This window comes from Piliocolobus tephrosceles, chromosome 8 (genome assembly GCF_002776525.5).
Source record: "Piliocolobus tephrosceles isolate RC106 chromosome 8, ASM277652v3, whole genome shotgun sequence".
In the NCBI taxonomy this organism is placed as follows: domain Eukaryota; kingdom Metazoa; phylum Chordata; class Mammalia; order Primates; family Cercopithecidae; genus Piliocolobus; species Piliocolobus tephrosceles.
Window position 1 is genome coordinate 5,914,051 of NC_045441.1, and position 15,349 is coordinate 5,929,399.

General features: G+C 59.4%; 1 protein-coding gene across 4 annotated transcripts in view; it reads right to left on the reverse strand.

Annotated features, from left to right (window-relative positions):
* ZNF316 (zinc finger protein 316) overlaps positions 1-14,911 on the reverse strand; it is a 24,696-nt gene extending 9,785 nt beyond the window's left edge. Inside the window, exons 1-8 of one of the 4 annotated variants that reach the window (XM_026447598.2) lie at positions 14,773-14,911; positions 14,211-14,364; positions 13,083-13,182; positions 10,011-10,280; positions 9,221-9,603; positions 8,909-9,021; positions 8,034-8,160; positions 7,386-7,499 (exon numbers count right to left, since the gene is read on the reverse strand). In XM_026447598.2, the coding sequence (XP_026303383.1) occupies positions 7,386-7,499; positions 8,034-8,160; positions 8,909-9,021; positions 9,221-9,603; positions 10,011-10,195 (922 nt within the window). In that variant the 5' untranslated portion in view covers positions 10,196-10,280; positions 13,083-13,182; positions 14,211-14,364; positions 14,773-14,911. The remainder of the gene's footprint in view (positions 1-7,385; positions 7,500-8,033; positions 8,161-8,908; positions 9,022-9,220; positions 9,604-10,010; positions 10,281-13,082; positions 13,183-14,210; positions 14,365-14,772) is intronic. The other 3 variants (XM_026447597.2, XM_026447600.2, XM_031935984.1) reach the window with 3 other exon arrangements.
* Positions 14,912-15,349: the final 438 nt, after the last annotated feature.

A 15,349-nucleotide genomic window follows, 5' to 3' on the forward strand; every position in this document is an offset into this window, starting at 1 on the left:
TTTTTTTTTTTTTTTAAAGTAGAGACAGGGTTTCTCCATGTTGGTCAGGCTGGTCTCAAACTCCTGACCTCAGTGATCCGCCTGCCTCGGCCTCCCAAAGTTCTGGAATTACAGCAGTGAGCCATCATGCCCGGCCATTTGTTTTGTTTTTTTTTTTTTTTGAGACGGAGTCTTGCTCTGTTGCCCAGGCTAGAATGTAGTGGCATGACCTCGGCTCACTGCAACCTCCACCTCCCAGGTTCAAGTGATTCTCCTGCCTCAGCCTCCCGAGTAGCTGGGACTACAGGCACCTGCCACCATGCCCAGCTAATTTTTATATTTTTGGTGGAGACAGGGATTCACCATATTGGCTAGACTGGTCTCGAACTCCTGACCTTGTGATCTGCCCACCTCGGCCTCCCAAAGTGCTGGGATTACAGGCATGAGCCACCGCACCTGGCCACTTTTCTTTGTATTTTTAATAGAAACGGGTTTCACCATGTTGACCAGGCTGGTCTTGAACTCTTGACCTCAGGTGATCCACCTGCCTCGGCCTTCCAAAGTGCTGGGATTACGAGTGTGAGCCACCACGCCCGGCCTGTCAGCTCTAAGGTTTGCTCAGCCTCCCCCCATTCAGACCCTCTCCCACCAAGCTGCACCCATGCCCTCTCCCTTTGGCCCTCCGAGGCACCTGTGCGGGCAGCAAAGGGCATGTAGATGGAGTTGGCTCGGTGGGGCTCCTATTGATGGCTGATACACCTAAGACACCGTAGGCCGGGCGCGGTGGCCTGTAATCCCAGCACTTTGGGAGGCCGAGGCGGGTGGATCACAAGGTCAGGAGATCGAGACCATCCTGGCTAACATGGTGAAACCCCATCTCTACTAAAAATACAAAAAACTAGCCGGGTGTGGTGGTGGGTGCCTGTAGTCCCAGCTACTCGGAGGCTGAGGCGGGAGAATGGCGTGAACCCGGGAGGCGGAGCTTGCAGTGAGCCGAGATTGCTCCAGCCTGGGCAACAGAGCGAGACTCCGTCTCAAAAAAAAAAAAAAAAAAAAAGACACTGTGACACACCCAGGAGGGAACTGATGTCTATGGAGCAGGCACTAAGTCACAGGGAACACAGGGATGACACCTGGCCTGTGGCCCCATATGCTCCGGGGCACCTCATGGACCCTGCCCGGTGTCCACCCCACAGTCTCAGCATCTGGAAGGTTCCAGCTCCCACAGCTGGTGTGGGAATCTCGTCCTCACCCCACCTGGATCCCCTGCCAAGGCACTGGCCCATTTCAGCCATCACCTAGCTGGATAAGCTTGGACCACTGAGTCCTGCCCCTAGGGGGGAAGTCGGAGCCCAGGAGGTCCCAGTGTGCCTCGGGTGGCCCCTCATGTTGCACGCTGGCCCCCACCAGGCTGCATGGCCTTGGCACTGCCTTGTCCCACATGCATTCCATATGGGGACCTAGAGCCTCAGGAAAACACAGACCCACACAGGCCTGGCTTCACTGTGAAAAAACAGGCATCATAGAAAAGGGTCAGAAAATGGGTTACTTCATCTTTCCCATTTCATGATACTTTCTCGGTTTACTATTATAGTAAACGTAAGCTTGAAATAAAAAGGTTTCTTGTCACTAAGTTGAGTCTACCTCGAACTGCCACCCACAGCCACTCTGTGCACAGAGCAGCAAAGAAAAGCCCAGTCCCCATCAGTGGTCACCCTTTCCCGTTTGGCAGCAACGCTCCCCAGGTCCGGGAAGGCTGCTGCACCCCAGCCCTAAGCCCTAACCCTACAGGGTAGGGAGGCTGGCAGAGAGCTGGAAAGGATCTGACCCTCAGGCTCTGATGCAAGTCTTGGGTTTAGAGATGCCTCCAAACGGGGAAGGTTTAAGCCTAGGAACAACGACGATTTTGTAGCAAGACGCATCGGCACCTCAGGAACCAGCCAAGACTCAACGAGCATTTACTGTACAATAAGCCTCAAAGAAATGGACTCCCAGGCCAAGTGCAGCCTTGCTCATAGAAGTCTCAGCTGCCCAGAGCTGGGAGGCTCCTCCCAGCCCCTCTCCCTGGATCCTGAGTGCAGCAAGGAAGCCTCTCACTTGGGAAGGTAGGCAGGGAGCCCTCCTCCCAGTAGGCTTTGTAGAGAGGGCACCTCCCACCAGCTCTGGAGCTGGCATGGCCGCCTGTCCAACAACTGGGAGAAGGGTGGGCCACACTCCAGCATATGGCATGGTGATAGGCCACCACTGACACCGAGGGTGGGACAGGAAGGGCATCCAAGTCCCTGGGGAGTCTCAGCTGGCTGCACTCTGAGGAGAGCTCCCAGGAAGTAGCAGGGCCCCTGGGAAGGGTCCCAGAGGGAGACCAGCCTGCCCCAGGCCAGGCTCTGTCGAAGTGGATGGGAACATCCTTGACTGAGGGTGTTCAGCCAACAGGACTCCAGGGACATGGCCCCAAGGGCGTTTGCTGGCTCTCAGATCCAAAGCCCTTTTTTAGATCTAAGTGAGGCCTCCCCACAACTCAACTCATCAGACCCAAGACTGGAGGCTGACTAGGAGGGGTTGGCACATGTTTCTCAACAGCTGAGGGGCACTGGGGCAGGAACCATGTGACAGCAGCCCAGGGTGCCCAACACCTGCTTCCTCCAGAACGCAGGGGACAGCGGAGGAGAGGAGACCCTGGGGCTGGCGGTCCCTCTCCCCTGCACCTCACCTTTAGGCCTGAGGACTCTGGCCTAGCAACATTCAGCTAGGCTTCCGGGAAGATCCCGAGGGACCACAAGGCTCAGCGGTCAAAAGCAGAGGCCGACCAGAGGCTCAAAGTTAGCTGTCTAGGGAGGGAGAAGCTTCCAGAGTGTAGCTACAGGGATCTTCACAGCCTGTGTCCTGAACTGGGAACACTAAGACCCCCCCCATCCAGCGGCAGGTGACAGGAGCTGATGGAGGGGAGACCACCCCAGCAGGTTGGGTGCCAAGGGAATGAATGAAAGGCCTCAGGGCTTTCACGGGAACTATTTCCCCCACCTCCCTCCACAGGCGCCAGCACCGGGCACAGCTGCTCCCTAGCACGAGTGGCATCTTTAGAGGCTTCCCTTCAAATCTTAATGCTGAGATGTTCCTCAAGGGCTCACTACTCCACTGCACCCACCATAGTAACCCTCCTGCAGGCTGAAGCCCCACATCTGCTCAGTTCCACCAGGACGGCAGGGGCCAGGCCGGGATGCTACACCATCTCTCCTTTGGCTTCACCTCAAAAGGCAGCTGGAGGGGCCAGGCTCTGCCTGGGTGTGAATTCCACTCCTACGACGCACTGGCCATGGACCCTGGGCAAGGCCTTAAATCTGAGTTTCCCCATCTGTAAAATGGGTCGGTAACAGCACCAGTGGATAAATCCACTTGGTGGGACTGCTGCAAGGATGAAATGCACATCCATAAACACCTGCGATGCGGCTGCAGAAGCACCTCCCAGGGTCGGGTGGTGCTGCTGCCACCACGGGTCCCTGCAGATGCCGAGGCCCTTGCTGTCCATCCCATGCTTTCTGTTGGTCATCGCTCAAGTTGTCCCCCAAATGTCAGGCGATGCTCCTTTCCTGCCATCAGGCCCTGGTGCCCACAGATCCCCACCAAGGCTTTTCCTCTTGAGGCTGGGCCACAGTCCCTAACCCTAGACAGGGCCCTGGCCAGCCCTGTGCCCAGGAGACAGGCTGCCTCCTGGACTGGACAGGAGGGGCGGGGCACCCTCCAGCCCACACTAGGGCCTTCCTGCTCACCAGTGGCTGGTGCGTGCCAAGGCCCTCAGGGAGGCCCTGGATGCACAAAGATCCCTAGGGAGGGTGGTCATCGGCATCACCAATGCCGAGCATTTACCCAGAATCCCACCAACACAACTGTAGGTTCTCCAGCTTCTATCCCCAGGCCCTGGTTTAACTGTGCAGGAGGCAGTGGTAATCCCAGGGGCCAGCCAATGCCCCCAGCAGCAGAGCCCCTGGAACACGTCCGATAAGTGCCCTGCCCTGGGCACAGGGTGGGGGTCCTATGTAGGACACTAATCACAGGGGCTGTGGGGAAGACAGTGGCCCCACAGCCACATGCCTGACCCAGAAGACATGGTCCCAACCTGCCATGGGATGCCACACACATCTCACATCACTCAGGGATGCTGCTCAGTGTAGCCCACACACATCACCCATGGCAGCAGGCGCCACCATCTACAACTCCCACCCCTGGGCAACCTCTGCCCATCTTGGAGTCTGGAACCTGCCCTCCAGGCCCAACCTGACCTGGGCCGCACGGCGACTCTGCAGAGTGAGCTGACTGAACAGCCCCACTTCTCTCCCTCTGACAACCCATCCGCTAGGGCCTGGCCTGGAGTGCAGGCTGTGGAAGTCAGTTCTGAGTGAGGCCAACACCTGCTCCCTCCCCTCCCCCGGCTGGTGCAACTTTCTCTATCCAGACACAAACTTCAGATGGCCTTAGAGAGACCCTCCCTCATGGGGGACAGCAAAGGGAGGAGGTGGACAAGGGTGACACACCTAAATTCATAGGCATTAGCAGCCCTCCCTTCTGCAAAACGTCAGGGAGACGAGGGTGGCACTGCCCCACACATTGGTGCTTGGGGGAGGTAGGGCTCTTGGGCACAGCTTCTGCACTGGGATCTGAACCAGCTACATAGCCCTGGCCAGGCTGCCAGGTCTGTAAGGAGGGGGCCTCCTCTGAGGACAGGCACTGGTCCTGCCCCTCACTGGGGCAGGTGACCTCAGGAGGGCCAGTCTGCAGTGGCTGAGGGGGTCATCTCGGAGGGTGGAGGGGCAGCCCCACAAGTACAGGGCCAAGGCCACTGGCAGCCACATGAGGCCTGCAGGCACCCACAGCCACAATTTTCTCCAGGCACATTCTTGCTCCAGTGCAGACCAGAGCCGGCAGAAAACAGAGTTCAACCAGGGTGGGGATCTAAGCCAGGTAAGGAGAAAGGCAGGGCAGGGGAGGGGCAGGAGGGGAAGCGTGGGGCTAGAGCATGGCTGAAGGGCAGGTGGGGGCTTCAGCAGTCTTCAGGAGGGGTGGGTCCTGATGAGCGCTGTGCCAGAGCCCAGATGTCATCGTGGCCCAACTCATCAAGGAGCCCAAGAGAGGGACACACTTGGCTCTTGCAAGACTCCAATCTAGAAACAAACTCTGTCAGCCTGGGCACAGTCAGCCTCTGTCCTGCCCCAGCGATCTCAACCAGCTCAGCTGGCCAGAAATGAATGCAGGGGAGGCAGGGAGCACTGAGGGAGTGGGGAGCACCAGGGGAGGGTAGCTACTCAGTACACAGGCTATGGGTCACATTTCAGAGGCCGCCCTGACACACCCACTCAGGGCCAGGGGCATCCCAGGCCTACCAGCCCCAGCACAATGAGCAGCCAGAGGGGGCGCAGGGAGCACTGGCCCAGCCAGCTGCACAGGCCACAAGGGTCCTGTCGCCTGGACTGAAAGGGAACCACTCAGGCTCAAGCCTGCACAAGGCTCTACCCCTAACCCTTCAAGAGGCACAGAGAACAGGAGCACAAGTAGACCACATGCTGAGGGACGGGCCCCATGGGCCTGTGTCCCCTTCGCCTCCTGAGAGCGTCACCCACATCCCACACTCATCCCGGGGGCAGCAGTGATCTTTCTTGCCAACCAGAACACTCCTGATTGAAGCCTGGGAAATGTTCCAAGAGGGTCCCCAAGTGTCTGGAGAATGGCAGCAGGAAAGGCCCTCCTACAACGACACAGAGAGGAGGCGTCAGTGACAGTTCAGCTCTGTGTCCCCACCCAAACCTTATCTCCAATGGTAATCCCCAAGTGTCATGTCAAGGGAGGGACCTGGTGGGAGGTGATCAGATCATGGGGGCCGTTGCTCCCATGCTGTTCTCATGATGATGAGGGAGTTCTCACGAGATCTGATGGTTTTTTTTTTTTTTTGAGATGGCGTCTTACTCTGTCACCAGGCTGGAGTGCAGTGGTGCAATCTTGGCCCACTGCAACCACCACCTCCCAGGTTCAAGCGATTCTTCTGCCTCAGCCTCCCAAGTAGCTGGGACTACAGGCGCACACCACCACACCCGGCTAATTTTTGTATTTTTAGTAGAGATGGGGTTTCACCATGTTGCCCAGACTGGTCTTGAACTCCTGACCTCATGATCTGCCTGCCTCGGCCTCTCAAAGTGCTGGGATTACAGGCGTGAGCCACCGTGCCCAACCTATTTCTTTTTCTTTTTTAATTTTTGACACAGAGTCTCACTTTGTCACCCAGGCTGGATTGCAGTAGTGCAATCCTGGCTCACTACTACCTCTGCCTCCCAGGTTCAAGCCATTCTCCTGCCTCAGCCTCCCAAGTAGCTGGGACTACAGGCACACGCCATCACGCCCAGCTAATTTTTGCATTTTTAGTAGAGACGGGGTTTTGCCATGTTGGTCAGGCTGGTCTCAAACTCGACCTTGAGTGATCTGCCCGCCTCGGCCTCCCAAAGTGCTGGGATTATAGGCGTGAGCCACCACACACCAGTATTTTCATTTGAAAACACATGTGTGCGGTGCTCCGAGTCTACCCATTGCCCCTCCTGACTGGCATCACCCAGCCCCAAACCAGACACCTGGGGGGCAGGGGCCTCTGCAGAGCTCTCTGATGCTAGGAGCCCCTCAGACACCACTAAGAACCTCCACGCAACTGACAGTGTGGCATCCTTCAGTGGGAACCTGAGTTGACTTCAATTTCTTCAGATGAGTAAAGGGAGCTTTAGAGTTGAAGGAGCAGAACCAGAGCTGGGCCTGAGGTTTCCAGGAAAATTCACCACCCTGAACGCCTTCTGCACCCATCACTCCAAAACCTCCTCTCCAGAATGCCCCAAGCTGCCCACCCCGTTCAGAGTCCTGCCCACGATGCTCCAGGGAGAGCAAGGGAGACTGCGGGGAGCCTTTTCCCAGACACAGCAGCCAAGTGGGCAGAGAAGCAGGAGGACCAGCTAGCACTGTGTCATCAGAAGGGCCTCCGCGACGGCATGCTGGGCTCCTGCGCCTGCCCTGGCTCAGCCACCACCTGACAGCTGGCCCCTCACATGCAAAGAAATTCACAGGCTCCAACGTGGGACAGGGAATCATTTTTAAAGGTTCCTAGGAGGAGCCTCTAGGTTCTCTAAGGACCTTATAGCCCTCAGACCTCTCTGGAACTTGAACCACCAGGAGCCAGGCAGCAAAGGCAGAGGTTGGCACAGGCCGGCCACCCCCATATCCACAGAGCCCCCTCCATACCTCACTCCTCAGCACAGATGGTCAGAGGCGCAGTCAGAGGCACCAGGTACCAGGTCTGCAGAGAGCTCAGTGAAGACCAAAGTTTGACAACAGCTCCGAGAAGCTGTCGGCACAAACCACGAAATTCCATCCGCGCTCACCTGTGTAGACACCAGTGACGATGTCTCCTTCCTCAGGTCGGGGGCTATCTGGGACCCAAGGTTCTTCCCCTTGTTCCAGCCGGAAGATCAGATCAGGCTTGGGGATTGGGTATCCTGCCAGGAGAACAGACAACGGCTACAGGCGGCTCCCGTGGGCCCTCCGCTGCCCTACGGCCCGGCCTGTGCTGCGCCACCGCTCAGTACCCCTCCACCTCCCCCTTCCCAGCATCAGCCCTCCCCACCCCTCCCTGCTCCGAAGGGTCCAGGCATTCCCTTCCCTCTGAACCCTTCCCTGTCCTCCCCTGCTCTCCTCCCACCAAGCCCCCCCAACACCTTCACCTGCAAGATGCCTACACTCCTCCTCCTCCCTCTCCCTCCTCACCCCCAGAGGCTTCAGGGGCCATACCGCAGACCAGAGTCAGACTGCCTCCACAGGTGTATCACCTGGCTCAGGGCGCTGCCTGGCCAGTGACATCCCCCGCCCCACCCAGAGGCCATGGGGTCCTAGGGCTTCCCTGGGAGGTGGGCTGGGCCCAGCATCCACCTTTGCAAAGACCCTGGGATTCGAAAGCCCCCCTGTCAGAGAGCTAAGCCCCCGGCAGCCATCACGCCAGGCTGCCTCTTGGGGACAAAAGGTCCCATCCTTACCCAAGGACACCAGAATCCCATAGTTCTCCTGCATGACTTCCTGATAGAGGCCCCGCTGGTCTGCTTCCAGCCTTTCCCACTCCTCCAGGGAGAAGTACACAGCCACGTCTTCAAACGTCACCAGCCCCTGGGAAACAGAGCCCCAGGTGAGAGGCTGAGGGAGCCCTTTACAAAGAGCCACAGATGATCGAGGCCACTGAGGCCTCCAGCATGGGTGTCAGGGGGACACAGATGCCCAGATGGCACTGAGGGCTTTCAGGCCTTGCGGCAGCCCTGGAAAGCAGGAGCCAGATCCCAGCCAGAGAATGGGGACTCAAGCTCAAAGAGGGTGAATGACCCAGCTGATAGGGCAGAGCTGTGGCTCATGCAGAGGTCAGGAGACAATGAGCCCTGCCCCCAGTTCCCCTCTTCACGCAGTGTGGCTCAAGCCAGTGCAACGGCCACGTCAGCCATGGAGGGCCCACTCCTGTGTGGACAAGCAGGAGCAACTAAACTGAGCATGGGCACTAGCGCCTGACCTGACTGGGCAGCAGGAACCCAGACCCTGGACATGTGACAGGCACTCCAGGTGCGGGAGCGGCCAGCCTTGGGGGACAGCCAGGCCTCTGAAGTTGCTGTGCACAGTGCCGTTGAGTGGGTGGCAGCCAAAGCGATCAGGACAACCCAACGCCCAGGAGAGCATGACCACACCCCTGGGCTTGGGGCTGGACACCCAGCCGCTTCCCGTGGCCCCCTCCCAACTCAGGGCCAGGGCCCAGCCTGGGGACCCCAGTGCCATGGCCGCTGCCAACAGATGTCTCCAGACAGCAGGTGCCGAGGCCCCAGGGGGAACCCTGCCTAGGTTACCCAAGCCCCAAACGGAGAGGGCAGCTCACCTGAGACCCAGCCGTCAGCAAATCATCCTCGTCCTCATCCTCCTCCTCCTCCTCCTCATCCTCCTCCAGGTCCTCATCCCTAGGAGTGGCTGGAGCCCGGGAGGCCTGCAGGCCTGTGGGGAGAGATCTCTTAGGGCCAGCTGCCCTGAGCCCCCAGCCTGCAGGGCCAGGAGCCCTGGAAACACCCTCATTGCAAAGCTGGGCTTCAGCTCCATCCTATCTGCCCAAGAGCCCTCCTGACTTGACCAGGTCCCTGGCCTGGCCCACCTCAGCCCCATTCACCTCCTCCCCAAGGCTGGCTGCTTTTCTTACCCTTTTCCTGAAGAACTGGGGACTTGGCATCACCACCATGGCTAAGTCGCTCCTGGGTCCCCCATGCCGGATGCTGCTCCTCTGCCAGAACCTCCTTCACGTCCTCCTCATCCACGTCCGCCTCCACCTCCACCTCGGCCACCTCCTCCACCTGCGTGTCCTCCACTACCTCTGCCACAACCTCCTCCTCCTCTTCCACCACGATCTCCTCCTCCTCTTCTGTCACCTCCTGCACCTCTTCCCCCTTTTCCTCCTCCTCCTCCTCTTCCTCCTGGTCAGGGTCGCACTCTGCCCCGTCCTCTGCCCGCTCCAGCTGGGCAGCTGCGGAGTCGGGAGTCGTGTGGAGTGCCGCCATCCTCCCTGGGAGCGAGCCTCCGCGTGGCCTGAAACGCAGATGGACGCCAGTGATGCGCTGCTCTCAGCACACCACACAGGTCCCCTCACAGGGTCTCCCACAGCCTGGCAGGGGCGCGGGGAGCAGGACTGACTCCTCCTGTTACGTAGTTGAAGGCAATGGAGATGAGGGAGGACCAGGCCTTCCCACGGTCTTCCCCTGCACCACTAAGACATTCTGTACCCAGAAAGGCTGCCCCAGGAGCCCCTCCGCGTGAGCCCTAGGATGCCAGTCTCAACTCCTTTTCACCAAGAACTACATGCCTGGTGTGAACTGCTGCTCTTTCCTGGAGTAAATCAGCCATTTCTCCCAGTCTTTATCCACAAGGAAGCATCACACAGCCCGAGGGTGGCCCGTGTTTAGCCAGAAGGATACACAGAACAAAGAGACGCTTACCTGGTCCTCAACACACATGAACCAGGCCAGCAGGGAACGCCAAGAAGTCTCAGCACAGACAGGCTGCAGGCACTTGCAAGGCAGGACGGCGCTGGGAGGAGAGACAGGTGCCGGGAAGCCAGCAGGTCAGGCTCCTTCCTGCAGGACATGGGAGAGCGGGGGCTGCGAGCCAGCGTCACCTTCATGTGCCCTCAGCCCTCGCTCTGTGAAAAGTGCAGTGCATGGCAGACACACGGCTCATTGCCAGACCATCAGGAGGACAGGAAATGCCTGTGACATTTCAAGTTTGGGGATCAGAGACTCTTAAGGGCTGACTTATCAAAGTCCCAGAGGCTACAGGGTCCTACTCTCTCACTGACATCAGGGACAGCTCAGCCCAGAAGCTCAGGGGAGAGGCAGCCACACCGACACAGGGTCCAGGGCCATGGACACAGCAGGATGGGATCTGCTGGCCCTGGGTCCCCTTGCCCCTCCCCACTGCGTGTCCTTCACCAGCCCCTGTGGGGTCTCGAGGGCAGGGAAGAGTCACAGAGTTGATGAGTCCATTTCAGTAGCTCCTTTCTGGGTATAAACCTGAGACCCGGCCCATCACCCAGGACACACACCATCAGCGTCTCTGGCCTGAACAGGGCCATTTCCACAGCGAGCCAAGCCCAGAATCCGGGGGCTGAGGCCCTGAGCCCCAGAAGCATCCTGGAATGTCAGGCCACTTGGCCACACAGCGCACTGGGCCCACCCTAGTTCATCCAGCTCGAGCAGTGGACACTGTCTGCCACAGAACTCCTAAAACAAGACGGAGTGGCCTTCATGAGAACAGTCCAGACCACCACACCGGGTGTTCTTACGGACACAGGAGAAAGCTGCTCCGTGATTACCTCTCCCTCCGTAACCCACCACTTCTCTATCAATTAGGCAGCTGTGTTAGGCCATTTCTGCATTGCTGTGAAGGAATACCTGAGGCTGAGTAACTTATAAAGAAAAGAGGTTTCTTTCACTCACAGTTCAACAGCCTGCACCAACAGGGCACCAGCGTCTGTTTCTGGGGAGGGCCTCAGGAAGCTTCCACTCATGGAGGGAGGCAAAGGGGCAGCAAGAGAGAGGGAGGAAGCTCCACACGCTTTTAAAACAACCAGATCTCTCATGAACTGAGAACTCCCTTATCACCAAGGGGATGGTGCTAAACCATTCATGAGGGATCCGCCCCCATGAGCCAATCCCCTCCCACCAGGCCCACCTCCAACACTGGAAATCACTCTTCAGCATGAGACTGGAAGGGGACTGATGGAGCCTAGATGTTTGTTCCCGCCCAGATCTCATGCTGAACCGTCATCCCCAATGCTGGAGGTGGGGCCTGGTGGGAGGTGACTGGATCATGGGGGCGGGCCATCCCCTTGGAGACAGTGAGTAATGAGTGCTCGCTCTGAGTTCACAGGACATCTGGTCGTCTTTAAGTGTGTGGCGCCTCCCCACTCACTGTCTCTTGCTTGTTCCTGTTTTCGCCATGTGACATGCCTATTCCCCCTCGCCATCCACCATGATTAAAGGCTTCCTGAGGCCCCCTAGATGCCACGCAGATGCCAGCACCATGCTTCCTGTACAGGCTGCAGAACCATATGCCAATTTCACCTCTCCTTTATAAATTAGCCAGTCTCAGGTAGTTCTTCACAGCAGTGCAAGAACAGCCTGACACCTGGACAAACACCCAAACCATAGCAGCGGCGCGTACTCATTTCCTGAACTGCTTTGAGCAGCTGCCTTAAAATCCACACTTTAATAGCCAGGAAGCTCTGAGCATTCACACAGGCCCACCCAAGTCAAGGGCTGGGACACACAGGCATCCAGAAGCCACCTCCGTCCCAAAGGTCACCTGTGCCCCCCCACTGGCTCCAGCCCCCTTTCCAGTTTCAGAATCACTGACCCCCAAAGACTCAAGTCACAGAACTATGCCTGGGAGCACCGCCCCAGCCTCCAGCCTCTCCCAGAAGCCGGCCTTCTCAGTGTCCACAGCTCTTTGGCGTGTGAAGATGCCTGAAGCGTGGAGACTCATGCTCTGCGTGTTACGCTCGCCACCTCCAGGAGGACGCGGCCCTGCCCAGCACTCAGGGCGCTGGGTACACTCAGCAACGGTTTCCCAACCGCCACCCACTTGAGGCCCAGAGGAGGGCTTTTCTCTTTCAAGCCTCAGGCCGCAGATTCAGGCTGGGCCTAGGTGCTATGCCAAGCCCGGCAGAGCTGTCTCCTGTCTGGCCACCACCTGAAGCAGCAACTTTCAACTCCCAGAGCCAGGCCACCAATATGAGGACACAACAGAAGAACACTTCATGGCTTTGGAATAAAGTGGCTGCATGTTCATCTCATCTCAGGCCCTATGTGTGCTATTCCCCATCCCCGGAACTCTCTTCCCCTCTTCCTGGGTGATCTTCTGAGGCAGCCTCCTGGGTCCCAGTGGTGATACAGTTCCCTGTATTTCTTCCCTCACAGCACCTACCACATCTTAAAAATACACTTATGAGACTGTCTTATCATCTCTCTCCCCGCGTGTGGTCAGCTCCAGGGCGGCAGAAGCTCCCTTTGCTCATGTCTGACTCCCCACCACACCAGCACTTAAGAAGCATTCACTTACTAAAAGAATGTCTGAAGTAAGCTGGGCGGGGTGGCTCAAGCCTGTAATCCCAGCACTTTGGGAGGCCGAGACGGGCGGATCATGAGGTCAGGAGATCGAGACCATCCTGGCTAACATGGTGAAACCCCGTCTCTACTAAAAAATACAAAAAACTAGCCGGGCGAGGTGGTGGGCGCCTGTGGTCCCAGCTACTCGGGAGGCTGAGGCAGGAGAATGGCATGAACCCGGGAGGCGGAGCTTGCAGTGAGCTGAGATCCCGGCACTGCACTGCAGCCTGGGTGACAGAGGGGGACTCCCCCTCAAAAAAAAAAAAAAAAAAAGAATGTCTGAAGTCACCAGCCAATGTGATGGACACAGGATTTTTAAAACTCAGCATTTCGGCCCTACTGTCCTGTTCCAGAACAGGCTGACCACTGCTGGTTGGTGGGACCCTTAGAATTGGAACTCACCCCAGCAGCAGTGGAGAGTCTCTGCCTCCAAAGAGGACACCGAGTTCTTTCTTCCAAGAAGTCCACCCACGGATGACCAGAGAAGGTGGAGGACCAGCTCCTACAGAGGTCAGAAACACAGCCAGACATCGTCCCCAACCCAAGATTCAGAACAGAATGGTTTGAAAACCACACCACAGCGGGCCGGGCAGTTTAGATTCCAGCAACTCTCCCTGGGTTATCTCTGCCTCCCCGAGTCCCGCACTCTTTCCCTCCTCTTGCCAGCCTGCCAGTCCACTGTAAACACTGCTCCTCTCCCTCGGCATCCATCTCTGGGTCAGAGGCCACAGGGGGCCTCATCAGCATCAATCCCAAACCAGAGGCCACAGGGGGCCTCACCAACTTCATCCCAAACCCTCATTTCTCAAACTCCCGACCCCAGGTGATCCACCAGCCTTGGCCTCCCAAAGTGCTGGGATCACAGGCGTAAGTCACCTCACCCGGCCCCAAACCCTCATTTCTACCAGGGTCCTGCACTCTAGGATATGGTGCTGCAGCCAACATTTAGAATGGGAGGTGACAAGATATCTTCCAAGAGAAAAAGGGAGGGAGACAAGGAGAGGAAGAAGAGAAAAAGCCTGAAAGTGGATAGAAACTCTCCACAAAAGCTCCAAAGCCAGGGAAACCCAACTCGGAGAGTGGGAGATGTGGGGGTGTGCTTGTGTCTGGCCCCCTTCAATCCCTCTGGGTGGCCCCCCACTGTCCTCAGAGCCCTTCAGGTCTTCATGCCCTCCTGGAAGACTTCCTTCCCTGACCACCACGGTCCTCACTGTCTGTCCTCAGATTCTGGATCCCCCTACTCTCCTGGGTTTGCTCCTGGTGCAGGTTATTTCCACGGGGGGCCATCCCAGGTCCCCCAGGGTAGCCCCCTCACCACCCCACCTGGCTCCCCAGACCTGCCCACACTTGAACCACACCAAGCACCAAGGTCTCCCCACACAAGCAGAGCTGGGGGCCTCATCCTCCTGGTATCTGCACTTCCTCTTGCCCATCAGGTCCTCGACCAAAGCCCAGCCCCTTTCCTACCTCTGCTGCCACGCGGGACAGCCCAGACCCCATCCAATCTCAGGGATGGGTGTCCCTACCCACCTGCCAGCAGCAGAAGACAGACGAGCAGCCCACCGGGACTCCTTCTGCAGATGAGGGACAGCCCAGACAAGGCCCCCAAGGTCACAAAGCGGGCTCCTGGGGCGACGGGCCGGGCGCCTCCCGCCCCCCAGGGGGCGTCCGGAGCCTCCTCCTCCTGCAGAGACCCAGACGGTGACAGCCCCTCCTGGATGGGTGTGTCCTGGGGGCGGCCGCGGCCCAGCCCCTGCCGCTACGGCCGAGAAGGTGTGGGCGAGCACCCCGAGGTGTCACGCGTGGCCTCCCGGGCCTGCCCCCTCCGCCTCCTGCCTGGACCGGCCTCGGGGGTCGGCAACGCGCAGGCCCGGACGGGGGTCCGGGAGGCGGGGGCGCTGCCGCTGAAGGCCCGACCCGCGCTCCACTCCGACCCCGCAGGCCCCGGCCCAGCCGCCTCCACGCGGCCTCCCCGCGCCGGGCGTCGAGGGCCAGCCCGGCCCCGCCGCCGCCGCCGCCCCCGAGCGCAAGCCCGGCCCGCCCGCACCTGCCGCCTGCGCCACAGCCCACCGGCCCCACGAGACCCACTCACCGCGCGGGCCGGGCTGGCCGAGCCGGGGGCCGGACACCGGGGCCGGGACCTGCGGGCCGGCGGCGGGCCCCGCGCTACACAAAGTGACGGCCCGGGAGCTGCGCGACGGCGGCGCGTGGGCACCGGAAGTGCCGCCGGCCGGCCCCGCCTCGCCCGCGCCCGCGGGGGGAGGAACTTCCGGTCACGCGGGGGCCGCGGCGCGGAGCTGGGAAGCGCGGGATGCGGAGGTTTGCCCAGCTGGGCCTCGGACCGGGCGTGCAGGGAGGGAACGGGAGCGTCCTCGACACTTGTGGGGCGCCCACGACCTCGCCCCGCTCCTGGACACCCCGGCCAGGTCTGGGAGGTGACCCCGAGGTCCCGCAGCCTAACCCTTCCCCGAACCCCAGCCCGGCCTAGTTCATCAGGGGGCGCCCGCTGAGGACCAGGCCTCGCGCTGGGGCCCCTTCGCCAGTCCACGGGGCCTGCCCCGGACCCCAGGACGGTGGAGGGAGGCGGCAACCTCTGTGGTGGGGAAGGGGCCAGGTGTCCACGCCTCCGCCAGACCCCCGGGCCCTCGCGGGGTGAACGTCTTGTGGGC